General features: G+C 47.9%; 1 protein-coding gene across 21 annotated transcripts in view; it reads right to left on the bottom strand.

The window, feature by feature from the left end:
- The window catches only part of fam13c (family with sequence similarity 13 member C), a 304,619-nt gene that overhangs the window by 92,060 nt on the left and 191,879 nt on the right, over positions 1-20,680 (bottom strand). For all 21 annotated transcript variants that reach the window (XM_072478901.1, XM_072478903.1, XM_072478904.1 and 18 more), the window contains one exon: positions 9,575-9,785. In XM_072478901.1, coding sequence (XP_072335002.1) covers positions 9,575-9,785 — 211 coding nt within the window. The remainder of the gene's footprint in view (positions 1-9,574; positions 9,786-20,680) is intronic.

The raw sequence follows: 20,680 nt of genomic DNA, 5'->3' as shown, positions 1-20,680 counted from the left end.
TTCCCATTTCCCTTTTAGTTCATCTACCATAGTCTCCCCTTCGTCCCTCATTTCCCTATATATATCTGACACCTTACCATCCCCCACCCATGTCTTTGAGATCACTCTGTCCTGCACCTCTTGTGTCGGGAGCTGCGGGAATTCCCTCACCTGTTGCCTCGCAAAAGCCCTCAGTTGCATATACCTGAATGCATTCCCTTGGGGCAACCCATATTTCTCGGTCAGCGCTCCCAGACTCGCGAACTTCCCATCCACAAACAGATCTTTCAGTTGCGTTATTCCTGCTCTTTGCCACATTCCATATCCCCCATCCATTCCCCCCGGGGCAAACCTATGATTGTTTCTTATCGGGGACCCCCCCAAGGCTCCAGTCTTTCCCCTATGCCGTCTCCACTGTCCCCAAATCTTCAGTGTAGCCACCAGCACGGGCTTGTGGTGTAGTTCCTCGGTGAGAACGGCAATGGGGCTGTCACCATAGCCTGTAGGCTAGTCCCCCTACAGGACGCCCTCTCTAATCTCTTCCACGCCGCTCCCTCCTCCTCTCCCATCCACTTACTCACCATTGAAATATTAGCGGCCCAATAATCTCACTTAGGCTCGGTAGTGCCAGCCCCCCCCTATCCCTGCTACGCTGTAAGAATCCCTTCCTCACTCTCGGGGTCTTCCCGGCCCACACAAAACCCATGATGCTCTTTTCAATCCTTTTAAAAAAAGCCTTCGTGATCACCACCGGGAGGCACTGAAACACAAAGAGGAATCTCGGGCGGACCACCATCTTAACCGCCTGCACCCTCCCTGCCAGTGACAGGGATACCATATCCCATCTCTTGAAATCCTCCTCCATCTGTTCCACCAACCGCGTTAAATTTAACCTATGCAATGTGCCCCAATTCTTAGCTATCTGGATCCCCAGGTAACGAAAGTCCCTTGTTACCTTCCTCAACGGTAGGTTCTCTATTTCTCTACTCTGCTCCCCTGGATGCACCACAAACAACTCACTTTTCCCCATGTTCAATTTATACCCTGAAAAATCCCCAAACTCCCCAAGTATCCGCATTATTTCTGGCATCCCCTCCGCCGGGTCCGCCACGTATAGTAGCAAATCGTCCGCATACAAAGATACCCGGTGTTCTTCTCCTCCCCTAAGTACTCCCCTCCACTTCTTGGAACCCCTCAACGCTATCGCCAGGGGCTCAATCGCCAGTGCAAACAATAATGGGGACAGAGGGCATCCCTGCCTTGTCCCTCTATGGAGCCGAAAATATGCAGATCCCCGTCCATTCGTGACCACGCTCGCCACTGGGGCCCTATACAACAGCTGCACCCACCTAACATACCCCTCTCCAAAACCAAATCTCCTCAACACCTCCCACAAATAATCCCACTCCACTCTATCAAATGCTTTCTCGGCATCCATCGCCACTACTATCTCCGTTTCTCCCTCTGGTGGGGCCATCATCATTACCCCTAACAACCTCCGTATATTCGTGTTCAGCTGTCTCCCCTTCACAAACCCAGTTTGGTCCTCGTGGACCACCCCCGGGACACATTCCTCTATTCTCATTGCCATTACCTTGGCCAGGACCTTGGCATCTACATTTAGGAGGGAAATAGGTCTATAGGACCCGCATTGTAGCGGGTCCTTTTCCTTCTTTAAGAGAAGCGATATCGTTGCTTCAGACATAGTCGGGGGCAGTTGTCCCCTTTCCTTTGCCTCATTAAAGGTCCTCGTCAGTACCGGGGCGAGCAAGTCCACATATTTTCTATAGAATTCGACTGGGAATCCATCCGGTCCCTGGGCCTTTCCCGCCTGCATGCTCCTAATTCCTTTCACCACTTCTTCTACCTCGATCTGTGCTCCCAGTCCCACCCTTTCCTGCTCTTCCACCTTGGGAAATTCCAGCCGATCCAAGAAGCCCATCATTCTCTCCCTCCCATCCGGGGGTTGAGCTTCATATAATTTTTTATAAAATGTCTTGAACACTCCATTCACTCTCTCCGCTCCCCGCTCCATCTCTCCTTCCTCATCCCTCACTCCCCCTATTTCCCTCGCTGCTCCCCTTTTCCTCAATTGGTGTGCCAGCAACCTGCTCGCCTTCTCCCCATATTCGTACTGTACACCCTGTGCCTTCCTCCATTGTGCCTCTGCAGTGCCTGTAGTCAGCAAGTCAAATTCTACATGTAGCCTTTGCCTTTCCCTATACAGTCCCTCCTCCGGTGCTTCCGCATATTGTCTGTCCACCCTCAAAAGTTCTTGCAGCAACCGCTCCCGTTCCTTACTCTCCTGCTTCCCTTTATGTGCCCTTATTGATATCAGCTCCCCTCTAACCACCGCCTTCAACGCCTCCCAGACCACTCCCACCTGGACCTCCCCATTATCATTGAGTTCCAAGTACTTTTCAATGCACCCCCTCACCCTTAGACACACCCCCTCATCTGCCATTAGTCCCATGTCCATTCTCCAGGGTGGGCGCCCTCCTGTTTCCTCCCCTATCTCCAAGTCCACCCAGTGTGGAGCATGATCCGAAATGGCTATCGCCGTATACTCCGTTCCCCTCACCTTCGGGATCAATGCCCTACCCAGCACAAAAAAGTCTATTCGCGAGTAGACTTTATGGACATAGGAGAAAAACGAGAACTCCTTACTCCTAGGTCTGCTAAATCTCCACGGGTCTACACCTCCCATCTGCGCCATAAAATCTTTAAGTACCTTGGCTGCTGCCGGCCTCCTTCCAGTCCTGGACTTCGACCTATCCAGCCCTGGTTCCAACACCGTATTAAAATCTCCCCCCATTATCAGCTTTCCCATCTCTAGGTCCGGAATGCGTCCTAGCATCCGCCTCATAAAATTGGCATCATCCCAGTTCGGGGCATATACGTTTACCAAAACCACCGTCTCCCCCTGTAGTTTGCCACTCACCATCACGTATCTGCCCCCGTTATCCGCCACTATAGTCTTTGCCTCGAACATTACCCGCTTCCCCACTAATATAGCCACCCCCCTGTTTTTCGCATCTAGCCCCGAATGGAACACCTGCCCCACCCATCCTTTGCGTAGCCTAACCTGGTCTATCAGTTTCAGGTGCGTTTCCTGTAACATAACCACATCTGCCTTAAGTTTCTTAAGGTGTGCGAGTACCCGTGCCCTCTTTATCGGCCCGTTCAGCCCTCTCACGTTCCACGTGATCAGCCGAGTTGGGGGGCTTCCTACCCCCCCCCTTGTCGATTAGCCATCACCTTTTTCCAGCTCCTCACCCGGTTCCCACGTAGCTGTATCTCCCCCAGGCGGTGGCCCCCCGCCCATCCTCTCCCATACCAGCTGCCCCCTCTCCCCAGCAGCAGCAACCCAGTAATTCCCCCCTCTCACCCCCCCCGCTAGATCCCCCGCTAGCGTAATTACTCCCCCCATGTTGCTCCCAGAAGTCAACAAACTCTGGCTGACCTCGGCTTCCCCCCGTGACCTCGGCTCGCACCGTGCGACGCCCCCTCCTTCCTGCTTCTCTATTCCCGCCATGATTATCATAGCGCGGGAACCAAGTCCGCGCTTCTCCCTTGGCCCCGCCCCCAATGGCCCCTCCTCCCCCATCACCACCTGTGGGAGAGAGAAAAGTTACCACATCGCAGGATTAGCACATAAAACCCCTCTTCGCCCCCCACATTCGCCCCACCACTTTGTTCGAACGTTCTTTTTAATAACCCGCTCATTCCAGTTTTTCTTCCACAATAAAAGTCCACGCTTCATCCGCCGTCTCAAAGTAGTGGTGCCTCCCTCGATATGTGACCCACAGTCTTGCCGGTTGCAGCATTCCAAATTTTATCTTCTTTTTATGAAGCACCGCCTTGGCCCGATTAAAGCTCGCCCTCCTTTTCGCCACCTCCGCACTCCAGTCTTGATAAACGCGGATCACCGCGTTCTTCCATTTACTGCTCCGAGTTTTCTTCGCCCATCTAAGGACCATTTCTCTATCCTTAAAACGGAGGAATCTCACCACTATGGCTCTGGGAATTTCTCCTGCTCTCGGTCCTCGCGCCATCACTCGGTATGCTCCCTCCACCTCCAACAGACCCGCCGGGGCCTCCGCTCCCATTAACGAGTGCAGCATCGTGCTCACATATGCCCCGACGTCCGCTCCCTCCACACCTTCAGGAAGACCAAGAATCCTCAGGTTGTTCCTCCTTGCGTTGTTTTCCAGTGCCTCCAACCTTTCCACACATCGTTTCTGATGTGCCTCCTGCGTCTTCGTCTTCACCACCAGGCCCTGTATGTCGTCCTCATTCTCGGCTGCCTTTGCCTTCATGACCCGAAGCTCCCGCTCCTGGGTCTTTTGTTCCTCCTTTAGCCCTTCGATCGCCTGTAGTATTGGGGCCAACAGCTCTTTCTTCATTTCCTTTTTGATCTCTTCCACACAGCATTTCAAGAACTCTTGTTGTTCAGGGCCCCATGCTAAACGGCCACCTTCCGACGCCATCTTGGTTTTTGCTTGCCTTCCTTGCCGCTGTTCTAAAGGATCCGCTGCAATCTGGCCACTTCCCTCTCCTTTGTCCATCCGTATCCAGGGGGGATTCCCTTCTGGTTTACCGCACAGTGTTTTTAGCCGTCAAAATTGCCGTTGGGGCTCCTATCAAGAGCCCAAAAGTCCGTTTCACAGGGAGCTGCCGAAACGTGCGACTCAGCTGGTCATCGCCGCACCCGGAAGTCAAGGTCACGCCTTCTCAACCATGCCCCTTGCCTGGTGACCCTCAGGTTAAATCACCAGCAGTCAATTCCCCCCTCAAAGGGGAAAGCAGCCTATCTGGGACCAAGGTGACTTTACTTTTCCTTGTATTTTATTATTTACGGGATGTTGGTATCGCTGGTTAGGCCTTCAGAGGTTGGTGGTTAGTTGCCTTCATGAACCACTGCAGCCCTTGAGGGGTCAGTACACCCACAGTGCTGTTAGGTAGCGAGCCCCAGGATTTTGCCACAGTGACAGTGAAGGAACTGCAATATATTCCCAAGTCAGGGTGGTGAGTAACTTGGAGGGAACCTCCAAGTGGAAGGGTTCCCAGGTATCTACTGCTCTTGTCCTTCTAGATGGTAGTGGTCTTGGCTTCGGAAGGTGTTGTCGAAGGAAATGTAGCAAGTTACTGCAGTGCATCTTGTAAATGGTACAGATAGCTGCCACTGTCCTTTGGTGGTGGAGGGTTTGAATGTTTGTGGAAGGGGGAGCAATCAAGTGAGCTGCTTTGTTCTGGATGATGTTGAGCCTCTTGAGTGTTGTTGGAGCTTCACTCATCCAGGCAAGTGGAGAGCATTCCATTACACCCCTGACTTGTGCCTTGGAAATGCTGGACAGCTTTGGCGAGTCAGGAAATGAAATGAGTTCCTCGCTGTAGGATTCCAAGCCTTTGACCTGCCCTGGCAGCCACAGTATTAATCTGGCTAGTCCAGTTCAGTTTCTGATCAATGGTAACCCCAGAATGTTGATTGTGGGGGATTCAGCGCTGGTAATGCCATTGAATGTCAAGGGGCAGTGGCTAGATCCTCTCTTGTAGGAGATGTCATGATATTCAAACACACACATCATGATGGACACACCAACAGGCAAATCAGAGCACACAACACCACAACCAATCACAGACAAGAACACCAACCACATAAAAAGCACGAGCACGACACCTGGTGGGCAGTAGGTCTGGGGACAAAGAAACAGAGAAGAGCTGTTACAACATCACAAGCAGGGAACCCCCACGTGCAGAGTGCAAAGACAAAACTGTACATAGTAAGTTTGAATAAAATAGCGTTGTACCATATACAACCGTGTTGGCTCATCTGTGTGTCAGAACACCCAACACCACATGGTACAGGAGTGGATCGATACCTGCCTACTAACCTGCCATTCTGGACATGGACCGCACCGACAAACCGCAGCCGTTGCAAGTCGCGGGGAACCTAGGTACCAATTGGAAGCTCTTCAGGCAGCGATTTGACCTGTACATCCGTGCCACCGAAAAACAGAGTGCCTCGGATGAAACGAAGATTGCAATGCTCCTCTTCTACGCAGGTCAGCACGCCACCGACGTCTTCAACTCACTGGTGTTCGAAGAAGGCGAAAACCAATCCAAATATGACACGGTCATCCTCAAACTGGACCAGCACTTTCAAGTTGAAGTAAATGAAAGTTTTGAAAGATACCTCTTTCAGCAACGCCTGCAAGGTAAGGAGGAGCTTTTTCAACCCTTCTTGACGCACCTCCGGATTCTAGCGCAGTCCTGCGGTTACGGCACCACCACAGAGTCCATGATCAGGGACCAGATTGTTTTTGGCGTTGCCTCTAGTGGCCTACGCCAGCAGCTTCTTAAAATAAAAAGCCTCACCTTAGCGTCTGCTGTGGAAGCCTGTGTCCTCCACGAAAATGCTACCTGCCGTTTTGCCCGATTTCAGGCGTCCGGGTTGGCACGGAGGGGGTCCCCAGCCGTCGAATCGGCAAGCCAGGCCGCCCACGACGTCGAACGCATCCAGGCCGTCGATTACTTCCCGACCCACGGCCCGGACGACAGCGGCCGCTTCCCGCGCTTTTCGCGGTCTCCCGCGCAGGTGCGCGCCAAAAATAACGGCCACAACGAGGGACGCACTGCGCAGGCGCGCCCACCGCAAGATCGCACTGCGCATGCGCAGTGGCGCAACGAACGCCGTGACGTCATGACGTGCGGCAATTGTGGAGCTCTACATTTAAAAGGGCAATGTCCTGCAAAAAACCGACAGTGCCTCAGATGTGGCAAGATGGGCCACTACGCAGCCCACTGTCGTTCGGCTCAACCCATGGATCCGGCGCATCCTCGACAATCTCGCAGACAAGTCAGGACCGTCCAGCCCACGCATCAAGACTTCCAGTTAAGTGATGCAGATGACCAGGATGCCTTCCGCGTTTCCGTCATCGATGTCAACAAGGTCAATGCCATCAATCCAGCCGATGAGTGGTGTGCCACCCTGACGGTCAACCCGAACTCGTCGCAAGCCCATTAGACTGGACTTATAATACCGTTCATATGTTTAACAAGTTGCACAATTTTACATGATAACCTGTTGTTGTTTATCGTTCCAGATGTCGTCTGACTGGACAACTGTTCAAGTTTTTTTTTTCTTCTTCTCTCGTTCGCATTTATGTTATGTTATGGTACAACTTGGTTCATGTGACGCACCCGACATCGCCCCATGTACATAGTTCCGTCATATGCACATGCTGCACACGACACACACACACTCTTAGATGCACTCACGACACGATCATATTTATTACCACGTAGGCACATATCTTTGTAAAAAGGGGGGATGTCATGATATTCAAACACACACATCATGATGGACACACCAACAGGCAAATCAGAGCACACAACACCACAACCAATCACAGACAAGAACACCAACCACATAAAAAGCACGAGCACGACACCTGGTGGGCAGTAGGTCTGGGGACAAAGAAACAGAGAAGAGCTGTTACAACATCACAAGCAGGGAACCCCCACGTGCAGAGTGCAAAGACAAAACTGTACATAGTAAGTTTGAATAAAATAGCGTTGTACCATATACAACCGTGTTGGCTCATCTGTGTGTCAGAACACCCAACACCACAGGAGATAGTCATTGCCTGGCACTTGTGTGGCGGGACTGTAACTTGCCACTTGCCAGCCCAAGCTTGGATGTTGTCCAAACCTTGCTGCATTTGGGCATGGACTGCTTCATTATCTGAGGAGTCGCGAATGGTGCTGAACATTATGCAGTCGTCCGCAAACTTCCCCACTTCTGACCTTATGATGGGAGGTCATTGATGAAGCAGCTGAAGATGGTTGGGCCTAGGACACTGCCCTGAGGAACTCCTGCAGTGATGTCCTGGAGTTGAGATGATTGGCCTCCAACCACCACAACCATTTTCCTTTGTGGCAGGTATTACTCCAACCAATGGAGAGTTTTTCCCGATTACCATTGACTCCAGTTTAGCTAGGGCTCCTTGAAGCCATACGCAGTCAAATGCTGCCTTGATGCTAAGGGCAGTTATTCTCACCTCACTTTTGTCCAAGAGACTTTTCATTTTATCCTTTTAATTGTTTATAAAAGCTTTCCCACCACTGAGGTTAAATTGGGTCTGTAGTTGCTGGATTGATCCTTGCACCGTTTTTTGAACAAGGATTTAACATTTGCAATTCTCCAGTCCTCTGGCACCATGCTGGGTATTTAAGGAGAATTAGATCATTTGGCCCAGAGCTCCACAATTTCCAACCTTACTTTCTTTTTTTTTCTGTTTTTTTTATAAATTTAGAGTACCCAATTCATTTTTTCCAATTAAGGGGCAATTTAGTGTGGCCAGTCCACCTATCCTGCACATCTTTGGGTTGTGGGGGCGAAACCCACGCAAACACGGGGAGAATGTGCAAACTTCACGCAGTCAGTGACCCAGAGCCGGGATCGAACCTGGGACCTCGGCGCCGTGAGGCAGCAATGTTAATCATTGCGCCACCATGCTGCCCTTACTTTCTTCAGCTGCGTCGGGTGCATCTCATCATAAGAAGAGTCAGCCTTTCTACAGCCTGCTCTTTATCAATTTTTAACCCATCGAATATCTCAAATACCTTCTCTTTCGCTTTGACTTGGGCAGCAACTTGTACTTGGAAGAGGCTGGAGCAACATCCTAGAATTCCCTCCCTAACAGCACAGTGGGTGCACCTACACCTCAAAGACTGCAGTATTTCAAGAAGGCAACTCACCCCACAACCCCAAAAATGCGCAGGGTAAGTGGATTGGTCATGCTAAATTGCCCCTTAATTGGGAAAAAAAAATAATTGGACACTCTAAATTTATTTTTTAAAGTAACACAGGAAACGCAGCCAACACGTACACAGCTATCTCCCACAACCAGCAACGCGATAACGATTAGGTCATATTTTAATAATAACCCCTTGCTTCATCTATTTTCATAATGTTGGTTGTGGGATAAATATCAGTCGAGAAACCAGAGAGACCCTGCTCTTCTCTGAAATGGAGCCATGGGATCTTTTACATGAGATAGCAGACAGAGTTTCACTTTAATGTCTCATCCAAAAGACAGCATTTCCAACTGTGCAGCACTCCCTCAGGACTGCCTGAGCAATGACAACCTAGATTAGGAGCTCAGGTCTTGAGTGGGGCCTGAACACACAGCATTCTAACTCACAGGAGAGTGCTACTAAAAATGTAAATAATCTTTATTGTCATAAGTAGGCTTACATTAACACTGCAATGAAGTTACTGTGAAAAGCCCCTAGTAACCACATTCCGGCACCTGTTCGGGTACACAGAGGGAGAATCCAGAATTCTCAGCTGGTACGGGAATTGAACCCACGCTGGCCTTGTTTTGCACCACAACCAGCTGTCTAGCCCACTGAGCTAAACCAGCCCTAACTGAGCCACAACCTGTATCTAATATGCTTATTCTATAGGTTAGCATAATACACCTGAAACACAAGAGGAAAAAAACACATTTTAAATGAAAATCATGTTCAAATTTGTATTTTGCATATATAAAAGTTTAAAGTGTAATAAATATACTCCTTTTCTTACATGATGAAGAGCTGAGCACTTGGTGGCGAGGGGGCAGCTTCCGTGTCCAACACAAATCTTTGACTCTTGCTGAAACTCGAGCAACGTGGCGATATTAGCGGATTGTCCCCTTCTGCGATGTGATGCAGCAATCTGCCAGCCCCCAGGGATCGATGGGCTTCTACTCCATTCTCCAGCTCACTCTGCCAGCTCTCAAAGGCGGGAATTGGCTCTGCAACATTAACCAGACTGTTAGAAGTTTGCTCTCTTACTTAAAGCTACAGTTAAGGCAAAAAAGTTGTCAGTTTATTATGCAGTCTTCTTGTACATAGGGAAAAGTAAAATAATGGTAGCAAAGCCAGGAATAGAGTGATATAACTCAAAATAACTGATCTATGTCGTGTATTGTAGCACAATTTCCAGGTTGCAGGAGAATCATGTATTCAATGACACTTACATTTGCTTGATAGATAAGATATTTCTATCAATCAATGGTTTGATTGATCTGTATTTGATTTTCTTTTAGCATGTGCAGTGATCACCAAGCCAGGAAATAACCTCTGCAATGGCTAAATGGAGCTCTCTGAGCCCCCCGCTGAATCTTGTCAGTAGGCGGTCTTCAATGATGTAGTCGTTAATTGGGGTGCACCACAGCTGCAGTCTGGGTATTTGATTGTTAATCTGGCAACTGATCCTTGATAGCTGTACTTGATTGTTTAAGCCTGTGGGTGGAGCTGGAGAGCTAATTAAACAGAAAAGCATCCAGAGAAGACCTGAGCTGAGGTCATGTGTGTGCAAAATCCTGAGATATTTTAAGGTCCTGTAAATGAACCCGTCTGGATTTAGAACTAGTATTATGTCCGCATTGATCTGAGAAAAATCAGACATATGTGATATACAGCAACCCAGCAAATACGTAACAAAATTGCCATTAAGGAAGATCGGGAAAGTTTAACTTAACCAATTCCAGAACCATTCCTTTCACTGCTGGGTGATCCTCCTATCTCATGGGAGCAATGGGTTGCAGCGTTCAAGACCTACTTGCTTGCTACAGGAATGGACAATCCGGATGTAGGAGTGATTCGTAAGAAAGCGATAGTTATTTCAGCAGCTCATAGATGCTATGTCTACATTTGACTTGGCAGCAAGTGCTCTCAAAAAATGCTTCAGGCCGGAGGACCGTGTGATGACCGAATGATATACACCCTGTCATAATCCCAGGGTTATAGCTAGTCCACAAAACACTACACGGCAACAGTGCGGCTATTAGCTTCTACAAGTAAATTTGGCACCTCAACCGATGGACTAACTTGTGACCAATTAATTGAAAAGACTTCAATTCCAAGAATTAGAGAACGTCTCCTCATGGATGATGATGACTTAACTTTGGAATAAGCCACAACCTTTGCCGTCCAAATCGGATCTGCCGAGTTAAATCCAAAGAGGTTACACAGAAATACACCCTGAGACTCAGGATTGCGGGCACTGCCTGCCCAACCAGCTCAAGTACAAAGGAAGGGTTACAGAGAAGGAGATCGCGGCAGTCCCATCAGGATCATATACCTTTAAAACAGTGCCAAAATTCTGGGACTGCTCATCCAATCACGGTGCCTAGTTCAGCTTGAGACAAAAAGTACAACTCATGCTCTAAGTAGAACCATTCTGCAAAAATGTGTAATAATAATAATAATCTTTATTGTCACAAGTAAGCTTACATTAACACTGCAATGAAGCTACTGTGAAAATACCCTAGTCGCCACATTTCGGTGCCTGTTCGAGTACACAGAGGGAGAATTCAGAATGTCCAAATTACCTAACAGCACACGGGACTTGTGGAAAGAAACCGGAGCACCCGGAGGAAACCCACGCAGACACGGGGAGAGCATGCAGACTCCGAAGGTCATCGAAGAATAAGTGGAAGAGTTTCTCCTGGAGAGTGAGGTACAGCATGTATGTAGAATCACAAAAGATAAAGCACCACATAATTTTAGTAAGTTCTCAGTCAAGGTCGCAGGCACCTCAAAGTCACTCCTTGTCAATGTTGGTGTGAAAGTATCAATATTGAGCAACAAACTCTACCATCAGTATTTTTCACAACTTCCTTTCACCCCTGCAACTGGCATTCTTCAAGTTTATGGCAAATCTATCTTTCCTTCTGAAACAATTCCAATTCCGATCTATTACAAAAATGCCACCCGAGGTTCACTTTATATGGGGGTAAACATTTTTGATAATCTTGGCTTCAAACCTGAAGGCCCCATGGAGCACACATCAACATGATTGATAATGCACATGCATCCTTCCCTATTTACCAGATTCGCAGAGACATCATTTGTTGAGATGTCATGCTCCTCACATCAACATATCAATTCCCCCAGTTATACAAAATTTGAGATGGTGCCATTGTAATCCGTGTTGAAGTGTCACAGTAGCTGGAACAAATAGAAGCAGATGGTATCACAGAGCCAATCGACTCATCGCAATGGATTTCAAATCTAGTCATCACCCAAAGAAGAAATGGCAAACCTAGATATGTGTTAACGTTAAGACAGTCATTCAATCATTCGGGGCAAGTGTCCACTTCTTACAATCCAAGAATGTCAGCATCATTTTGTGATTCCACAGTCTTCACAAAGCTTAATATGTGATGGAGCTTTCATCAGATACCTCTTGAAGAGCAAAGCCAATATATTACAGCTTTTATTATGTATGAAGGTATGTTTAAGTACCCCAGAATTAAGGCCCGATGGACTAAGTTCAGTACCCAGTGCATTTCAGAACGTTGCTTCTTCTGTTTTGTCAGATATTGAGGGGACACTCAAACCTACTTGATGATGCCTTTGCCCATGGAATGGATAAAGTAAAACATGATCAACAATTAACAGCAGTGTTCAGTCGACTCACACAACCTAATTTGACACACAAGGACAAATGCACATTTGTGGCACCGGAGATTCACTGTCTAGCCATTTATGTGCTCCCAAATTCGTCTATCATGGAAAAGTTGGCATCATCCCTCGGTACTGCCAACTTTTAGCTCAAATTTGTTCCCATGTATGCAGAGCTCACGGAGTATCTTCAGAAGCTTCTGCAAAAAGGTGCACAATGGGAAATGGACAATTGCAGATCAGGTCATTGATCTCCACAAATATAAAGATAGTTAGGTCAAGTCTTCATTAGGATGGGCATCTTGCAGGTTTACGCTGGCATGCTGAACCATACTGCTATCGCGGCAGCGCAATGATAGTGAAACAGCTTGCAACATGGGAGACTACACGGTCATGATAATTTCACACGTAGCCGGAATCAGGTCAGGCAAGAGGACTTGGAGGCAGAATCAGCATAGAGTGTGCTTCAGAAACTACGCCAGTATCTCAAAAAGCAAGTGGACTTGTGGAATAGGGGAAGAACTGATCCCATACTACAGAGTACGCAATTAGCTCATGTTCTTTGGTGATGACTGTATTGCACATGAAACCCGAGTGGTTACCCCAAAATTTCTACAGCAAAATGTAGAACAGCACGGTAGCACAGTGGTTAGCACTGTTGCTTCACAGCTCCAGGGTCCCAGGTTCGATTCCTTGCTGGGTCACTGTCTGTGCGGCGTCTGCACGTTCACCTCGTGTCTGCGTGGGTTTCCTCCGAGTGCTCCGGTTTCCTCCCACAAGTCCCGAAAGAAGTGCTGTTAGGCAATTTGGACATTCTGAATTGTCCCTCTGTGTACCCGAACAGGTGCCGGAGTGTGGCGACCAAGGGATTTTCACAGTAACTTCATTGCAGTGTTAATGTAAACCTACTTGTGACAATAGAAGGTTATTCGTATTATTGCATCATGTCCATGAGGGACAACTGGGTGTTGTTAAGATGAAACAATGATCCTGTGAAGCAGACTAGTGGCAGGCAATAGATTGCTGTATCAAAAAGTTCATTCGAAACTGCGTAGCCTGTACACTGAGTGAGAGGTCTGTTAAAACCACGTCCCATACCTCTACAGATGATCCCAAAGTCAACAAGACAACGGCAACAACACCAAGTAAGATAGCTTTGGTGAAGCCTAAGCAACCTCTCATAATCAACATTTTCTGTGGCAACACAATCACAACAATTTCCATAACAACCACTTCAGTCATTGGCACCTTAGACAAGTTGTCTAAGAAATGTGGATTGCCAGAGATTATTACAGGCAATGGACTGCAGTCTGTTTGTGATGAATGTAAAAAAATGTCATACTCTATATTCTTTTGCAGTAATGTTAGTAAAACTTGGGTTAAGATGCATACAGACATTATGACTGCTGGAGCGGTGATTAAGATGTCATAAAAGTGAGATAACCATCATTGGAAGTGAAGTTTTCTGTTTCAGAGGTATATCTTGACAATCATTTCTCCCTGAGATGTAGGTAATTGATGAAGGGTATTGAGTTTGATCCTGGCTAAACAAGTCAAGGGACATCTTGTAAGAAGAGACAAGAGAATGTCATATGCTTTCGGTACAGATGATGTAGTTAATTGGAGGAGCCAGGTCTGTCTGAAAAGGCAGTTGGTCCGAGAACTCTCATCTGTACTGAGGTGTTTCAGTTCGGTCCTAAAAGATTTTCTCTCCAAAGATTCTGCAGAGAGAAAAGCAAGTAAAACCCTGGTGCTAACGTTATTTATGAGTGATATTTAATATATATTGGTTTGTTTAATTGGCAGGTTTAGGTTTCTTCTTTTAATTAAGAACTGTTTTAACTACTAACTGTAAAGCTGTTTCTTTGTTGCTAATGTGGATAATTCTGTGCTTAAATTAAAGTTTGTTTTAACACAAAAGTTACCTATTGGTCAGTGATATCACTTGTAGCCACCTGAGTTGGCCAACTCCCGATTTAAAATGGAGAACAGCAAAGGCTGAAGGGAAATTCAGCCAACACAGGCAGAAACCAGCAGGTGCAGGTTTGCTGTGTATTTAACTCTGAAAAAGCCCAGACAGCATTGATACCAGCAACCATCAGCATAAAAATGTAGCAGCCATCTACATACTAATAAGCAATCCCCGGGAACAATAGCAGCAATTAGGACAAACAAAGCTAAGCCAGACTCCCCGGCGGCAGCAAGAGCAAACACAAAAGAAGTTAACGAACACCTCAAGACCGCCCATCGATCAGAGAACCGCTCCAGTATTGGAGAAATCGAACCAAGCGATTGGAACGAAGTCCAATCACCTAGAACCAGGTACAGGGTCCGCCCCAAAAGGCTGGAAGCCCCTGGGGACTATAAAAGTTAAGCTCCAAGTTCAAATCGTTCTTCTTGACCGGGTCACACAACAACGCGAACCAACCCTTCAAAACAAGTATACCGTTTTGGATGCTGTTGGGGGGGGGGGGGATGACCCACCGGGGGAAGGCCCTAGCGGCCAGGTCTCTGGCACTGAGTCTGGCTCTGGGGCTCAGAAGGGAAGGGGGGAGAATAGAAAAGCAATAGTAGTAGGAGATTTAATGGTTAGGGGAATAGATAGGAGATTCTGTGGTCGCGAGCGAGACTCCCGGAAGGTATGTTGCCTCCCGGGTGCCAGGGCCAGGGATGTCTCGGATCGTGTCTTCAGGATCCTTAAGGGGGAGGGGGAGCAGCCAGAAGTCGTGGTGCACATTGGTACCAGCGACGTAGGTAGGAAAAGGGGGGTGGAGGTAATAAACAAGTTTAGGAAGTTAGGCTGGAAGTTAAAAGCCAGGACAGACAGAGTTGTCATCTCTGGTTTGTTGCCGGTGCCACATGATAGCGAGGCTAGGAATAGGGAGAGAGTGCAGTTGAACACGTGGCTGCAGGAATGGTGTAGGAGGGAGAGCTTCAGGTGCTTGGATAATTGGAGCGCATTCTGGGGAAGGTGGGACCTGTACAAGCAGGGCGGGTTGCATCTGAACCAGAGGGGCACCAATATCCTGGGAGGGAGGTATTCTAGTACTCTTCGGGAGGGTTTAAACTAATTTGGCAGGGGAATGGGAACCAGATTTGTAGTCCAGCAACTAAGGTAGCCGATATTCAGGATGCCAAAGCGTGTAGTGAGGCAGTGGGGAAGGGAACACTGACAAAGGAGAGTACTTGCAGGCACGGAGATGGGTTGAAGTGTGTATACTTCAATGCAAGAAGCATCAGGAATAAGGTGGGTGAACTTAAGGCATGGATCGGTACTTGGGACTACGATGCGGTGGCCATCACGGAAGCTTGGATAGAAGAGGGGCAGAAATGGTTGTTGGAGGTCCCTGGTTATAGATGTTTCAATAAGATTAGGGAGGGTGGTAAAAGAGGTGGGGGGTGGCATTGTTAATTAGAGATAGTATAACAGCTGCAGAAAGGCAGTTTGAGGAGTATCTGCCTACTGAGGTAGTATGGGTTGAAGTCAGAAATAGGAAAGGAGCAGTCACCTTGTTAGAAGTTTTCTATAGGCCCCCCAATAGTAGCAGAGATGTGGAGGAACAGATTGGGAAACAGATTTTGGAAAGGTGCAGAAGTCACAGGGTAGTAGTCATGGCTGACTTCAACTTCCCAAAGATTGAGTGGAAACTCTTTAGATCAAATAGTTTGGATGGGGTGGTGTTTGTGCAGTGTGTCCAGGAAGCTTTTCTAACACAGTATGTAGATTGTCCGACCAGAGGGGAGGCCATATTGGATTTGGTACTTGGTAATGAACCAGGGCAAGTGATAGATTTGTTAGTGGGGGAGCATTTTGGAGATAGTGATCACAATTCTGTGACTTTCACTTTAGTCATGGAGAGGGATATGTGCGTGCAACAGGGCAAGGTTTACAATTGGGGGAGGGTAAATACGATGTTGTCAGACAAGAATTGAAGTGCATAAGTTGGGAACATAGGCTGTCAGGGAAGGACACAAGTGAAATGTGGAACTTGTTCAAGGAACAGGTACTACGTGTCCTTGATAGGTATGTCCCTGTCAGGCAGGGAAGAGATGGTCGAGTGAGGGAACCATGATTGACAAGAGAGGTTGAATGTCTTGTTAAGAGCAAGAAGGAGACTTATGTAAGGCTGAGGAAACAAGGTTCAGACAGGGCGCTGGAGGGATACAAGATAGCCAGGAGGGAACTGAAGAAAGGGATTAGGAGAGCTAAGAGAGGGCATGAACAATCTTTGGCGGGTAGGATCAAGGAAAACCCCAAGGCCTTTTACACATGTGAGAAATATGAGAATGACTAGAGCGAGGGTAGGTCCGATCAAGGACAGTAGCGGGAGATTGTGTATTGAGTCTGAAGAGATAGGAGGGATCTTGAACGAGTACTTTTCTTCTGTATTTACAAATGAGAGGGGCCATATTGTTGGAGAGGACAGTGTGAAACAGACTGGTAAGCTCGAGGAAATACTTGTTAGGAAGGAAGATGTGTTGGGCATTTTCAAAAACTTGAGGATAGACAAGTCCCCCGGGCCTGACGGGATATATTCAAGGATTCTATGGGAAGCAACAGATGACATTTCAGAGCCGTTAGCAATGATCTTTTCGTCCTCACTGTCAACAGGGGTGGTACCAGTGGATTGGAGAGTGGCGAATGTCGTGCCCCTGTTCAAAAAAGGGACTAGGGATAACCCTGAAAATTACAGGCCAGTTAGTCTTACTTCGGTGGTAGGCAAAGTAATGGAAAGGGTACTGAAGGATAGGATTTCTGAGCATCTGGAAAGACACTGCTTGATTAGGGATAGTCAGCACGGATTTGTGAGGGGTAGGTCTTGCCTTACAAGTCTTATTGAATTCTTTGAGGAGGTGACCATGCATGTGGATGAAGGTAAAGCAGTGGATGTAGTGTACATGGATTTTAGTAAGGCATTTGATAAGGTTCCCCATGGTAGGCTTATGCAGAAAGTAAGGAGGCATGGGATAGTGGGAAATTTGACCAGTTGGATAACGAACTGGCTAACCGATAGAAGTCAGAGAGTGGTGGTGGATGGCAAATATTCAGCCTGGATCCCAGTTACCAGTGGCGTACCGCAGGGATCAGTTCTGGGTCCTCTGCTGTTTGTGATTTTCATTAATGACTTGGATGAGGGAGTTGAAGGGTGGGTCAGTAAATTTGCAGATGATACGAAGATTGGTGGAGTTGTGGATAGTGAGGAGGGCTGTTGTCTGCTGCAAAGAGACATAGATAGGATGCAGAGCTGGGCTGAGAAGTGGCAGTTGGAGTTTAACCCTGAAAAGTGTGAGGTTGTCCATTTTGGAAGGACAAATATGAATGCGGAATACAGGGTTAACGGTAGAGTTCTTGGCAATGTGGAGGAGCAGCGAGATCTTGGGGTCTATGTTCATACATCTTTGAAAGTTGCCACTCAAGTGGATAGAGCTGTGAAGAAGGCCTATGGTGTGCTAGCGTTCATTAACAGAGGGATTGAATTTAAGAGCCGAGAGGTGATGATGAAGCTGTACAAAACTTTGGTAAGGCCACATTTGGAGTACTGTGTACAGTTCTGGTCGCCTCATTTTAGGAAGGATGTCGAAGCTTTGGAAAAGGTGCAAAGGAGATTTACCAGGATGTTGCCTGGAATGGAGAGTAGGTCTTACGAGGAAAGGTTGAGGGTACTAGGCCTTCTTTCATTAGAACGGAGAAGGATTAGGGGCGACTTGATAGAGGTTTATAAGATGATATGGGGAATAGATAGACAGTCAGAGACTTTTTCCCCGGGTGGAACAAACCATTATAAGGGGACATAAATTTAAGGTGAATGGTGGAAGATGTAGGGGGGGGATGTCAGAGGTAGGTCCTTTACCCAGAGAGTAGTGGGGGCATGGAATGCATTGCCTGTGGAAGTAGTTGAGTCGGAAACATTAGGGACCTTCAAGCAGCTATTGGATAGATACAGGGATTACGGTAGAATGCTGTAATGTAGATTAATTTGTTCTTAAGGGCAGCACGGTAACATTGTGGATAGCACAATTGCTTCACAGCTCCAGGGTCCCAGGTTCGATTCCGGCTTGGGTCACTGTCTGTGCGGAGTCTGCACATCCTCCCCGTGTGTGCGTGGGTTTCCTCCGGGTGCTCCGGTTTCCTCCCACAGTCCAAAGAAGTGCAGGTCAGGTGGATTGGCCATGATAAATTGCCCTTAGTGTCCAAAATTGCCCTTAGTGTTGGGTGGGGTTACTGGGATAGGGTGGAGGTGTTGACCTTGGGTAGGGTGCTCTTTCCAAGAGCCGGTGCAGACTCAATGGGCCGAATGGCCTCCTTCTGCACTGTAAATTCTATGATAATCTATGATAATCTATGAACCTTGACCGTGACCGGTGCAGCTGCCGCCGAGAGACCGTAAGTCTTAAGTCAACGCTCGCTACGAGATAGGCGCTCCTAGCTACCAATCCGTACCAACTTCGAATCCCGCAGACTCAGGACCCGAACGAAGGGTAATTTGTTCCCCTGACCTGGTGGGCCAGTCCGAAGCTAAGTATAGGCCTGTTAGTTGTAGAAGTAGCTTAGACGTAGAATTTGTGCAGGAGTAGCGATTATTGTGTATCATAAATGTGCTTTGATTTGAATCTTACTAATCGGTGTACTGAGTTATTGATCATTACTTGGACTTGAACCTCGTGGCGGTATCATAAAGATACCTGGCGACTCGAAAGCAAAGGTTATAAAACAGAGCCAATTGAACCAACCATAAGTTAGCAACACACTCCTGTGGTGCAGTAACATTTCTTCACAGTTTTACCAAATGGAAATAGTTGGGTTATCATTCGGAATCCTAACAGTTCCCAGTTAATTTATAGACTTCCTAGCAAGTTGCAGAATTGATCACCATCTGACATCACACTGTAATCTACAAGCGAAAGGTGGTATTGAACAATGGTATTCTCCCCTGTGGTTGTCCCCCTCTCGAACAGGTATACCCCTTTGGATACTGTCGGGGGGGGGGGATAGCCTATCAGGGGAAAACAGCAGCAGCCAGAGCAGTGGCACCACGGCTGGCTCTGATGTTCAGAAGGGAGGGTCAAAGCGCAGAAGAGCAATAGTAATAGGGGACTCTATAGTCAGGGGCACAGATAGGCGCTTCTGTGGACGTGAAAGAGACTCCAGGATGGTATGTTGCCTCCCTGGTGCCAGGGTCCAGGATGTCTCCAAACGGGTAGAGGGCATCCTGAAGGGGGAGGGTAAACAGGCAGCGGTTGTTGTACATATTGGTACTAACGACATAGGCAGGAGGGGGCATGAGGTCCTGCAGCAGGAGTTCAGGGAGCTAGGCAGAAAGTTAAAAGACAGGACCTCTAGGGTTGTAATCTCGGGATTACTCCCTGTGCCACGTGCCAGTGAGGCTAGAAATAGGACAAGAGCAGCTAAACACGTGGCTAAACAGCTGGTGTAGGAGGGAGGGTTTCCATTATCTGGACACTGGGAGCTCTTCCGGGGCAGGTGTGACCTATATAAGGACGGGTTGGATCTAAACTGGAGAGGCATACATATCCTGGCCGCAAGGAATGCTAGTGTCACACGGGAGGGTTTAAACTAGTATGGCAGGGGGGTGGGCACGGGAGCAATAGGTCAGAAGGTGAGAGCATTGAGGGAGAACTAGGGAATAGGGACAGTGTGGCTCTGAGGCAGAGCAGACAGGGAGAAGTTGCTGAACACAGCGGGTCTGGTGGCCTGAAGTGCACATGTTTTAATGCAAGAAGTATTACGGGTAAGGCAGATGAACTTAAGAGCTTGGATTAGTATTTGGAACTATGATGTTGTTGCCATTACAGAGATCTGGTTGAGGGAAGGGCAGGATTGGCAGCTAAACGTTTCAGGATTTAGATGTTTCAGGCGGGATAGAGGGGGATGTAAAAGGGGTGGCGGAGTTGCGCTACTGGTTAGGGAGGATATCACAGCTGTACTACGGGAGGACACCTCAGAGGGCAATGAGGCTATATGGGTAGAGATCAGGAATAAGAAGGGTGCAGTCACAATGTTGGGGGTTTACTACAGGCCTCCCACAGCCAGCGGGAGATAGAGGAGCAAATAGGTGGACAGATTTTGGAAAAGAGTAAAAACAACAGGGTTATGGTGATGGGAGACTTCAACTTCCCCAATATTGACTGGGGCTCATTTAGTGCCAAGGGCTTAGACGGGGCAGAGTTTGTAAGGAGCATCCAGGAGGGCTTCTTAAAACAATATGTAGACAGTCCA

This window comes from Scyliorhinus torazame, chromosome 16, assembly GCF_047496885.1.
Source record: "Scyliorhinus torazame isolate Kashiwa2021f chromosome 16, sScyTor2.1, whole genome shotgun sequence".
Lineage (NCBI taxonomy): Eukaryota > Metazoa > Chordata > Chondrichthyes > Carcharhiniformes > Scyliorhinidae > Scyliorhinus > Scyliorhinus torazame.
This window is presented reverse-complemented; position numbering and strand designations above follow the sequence as displayed.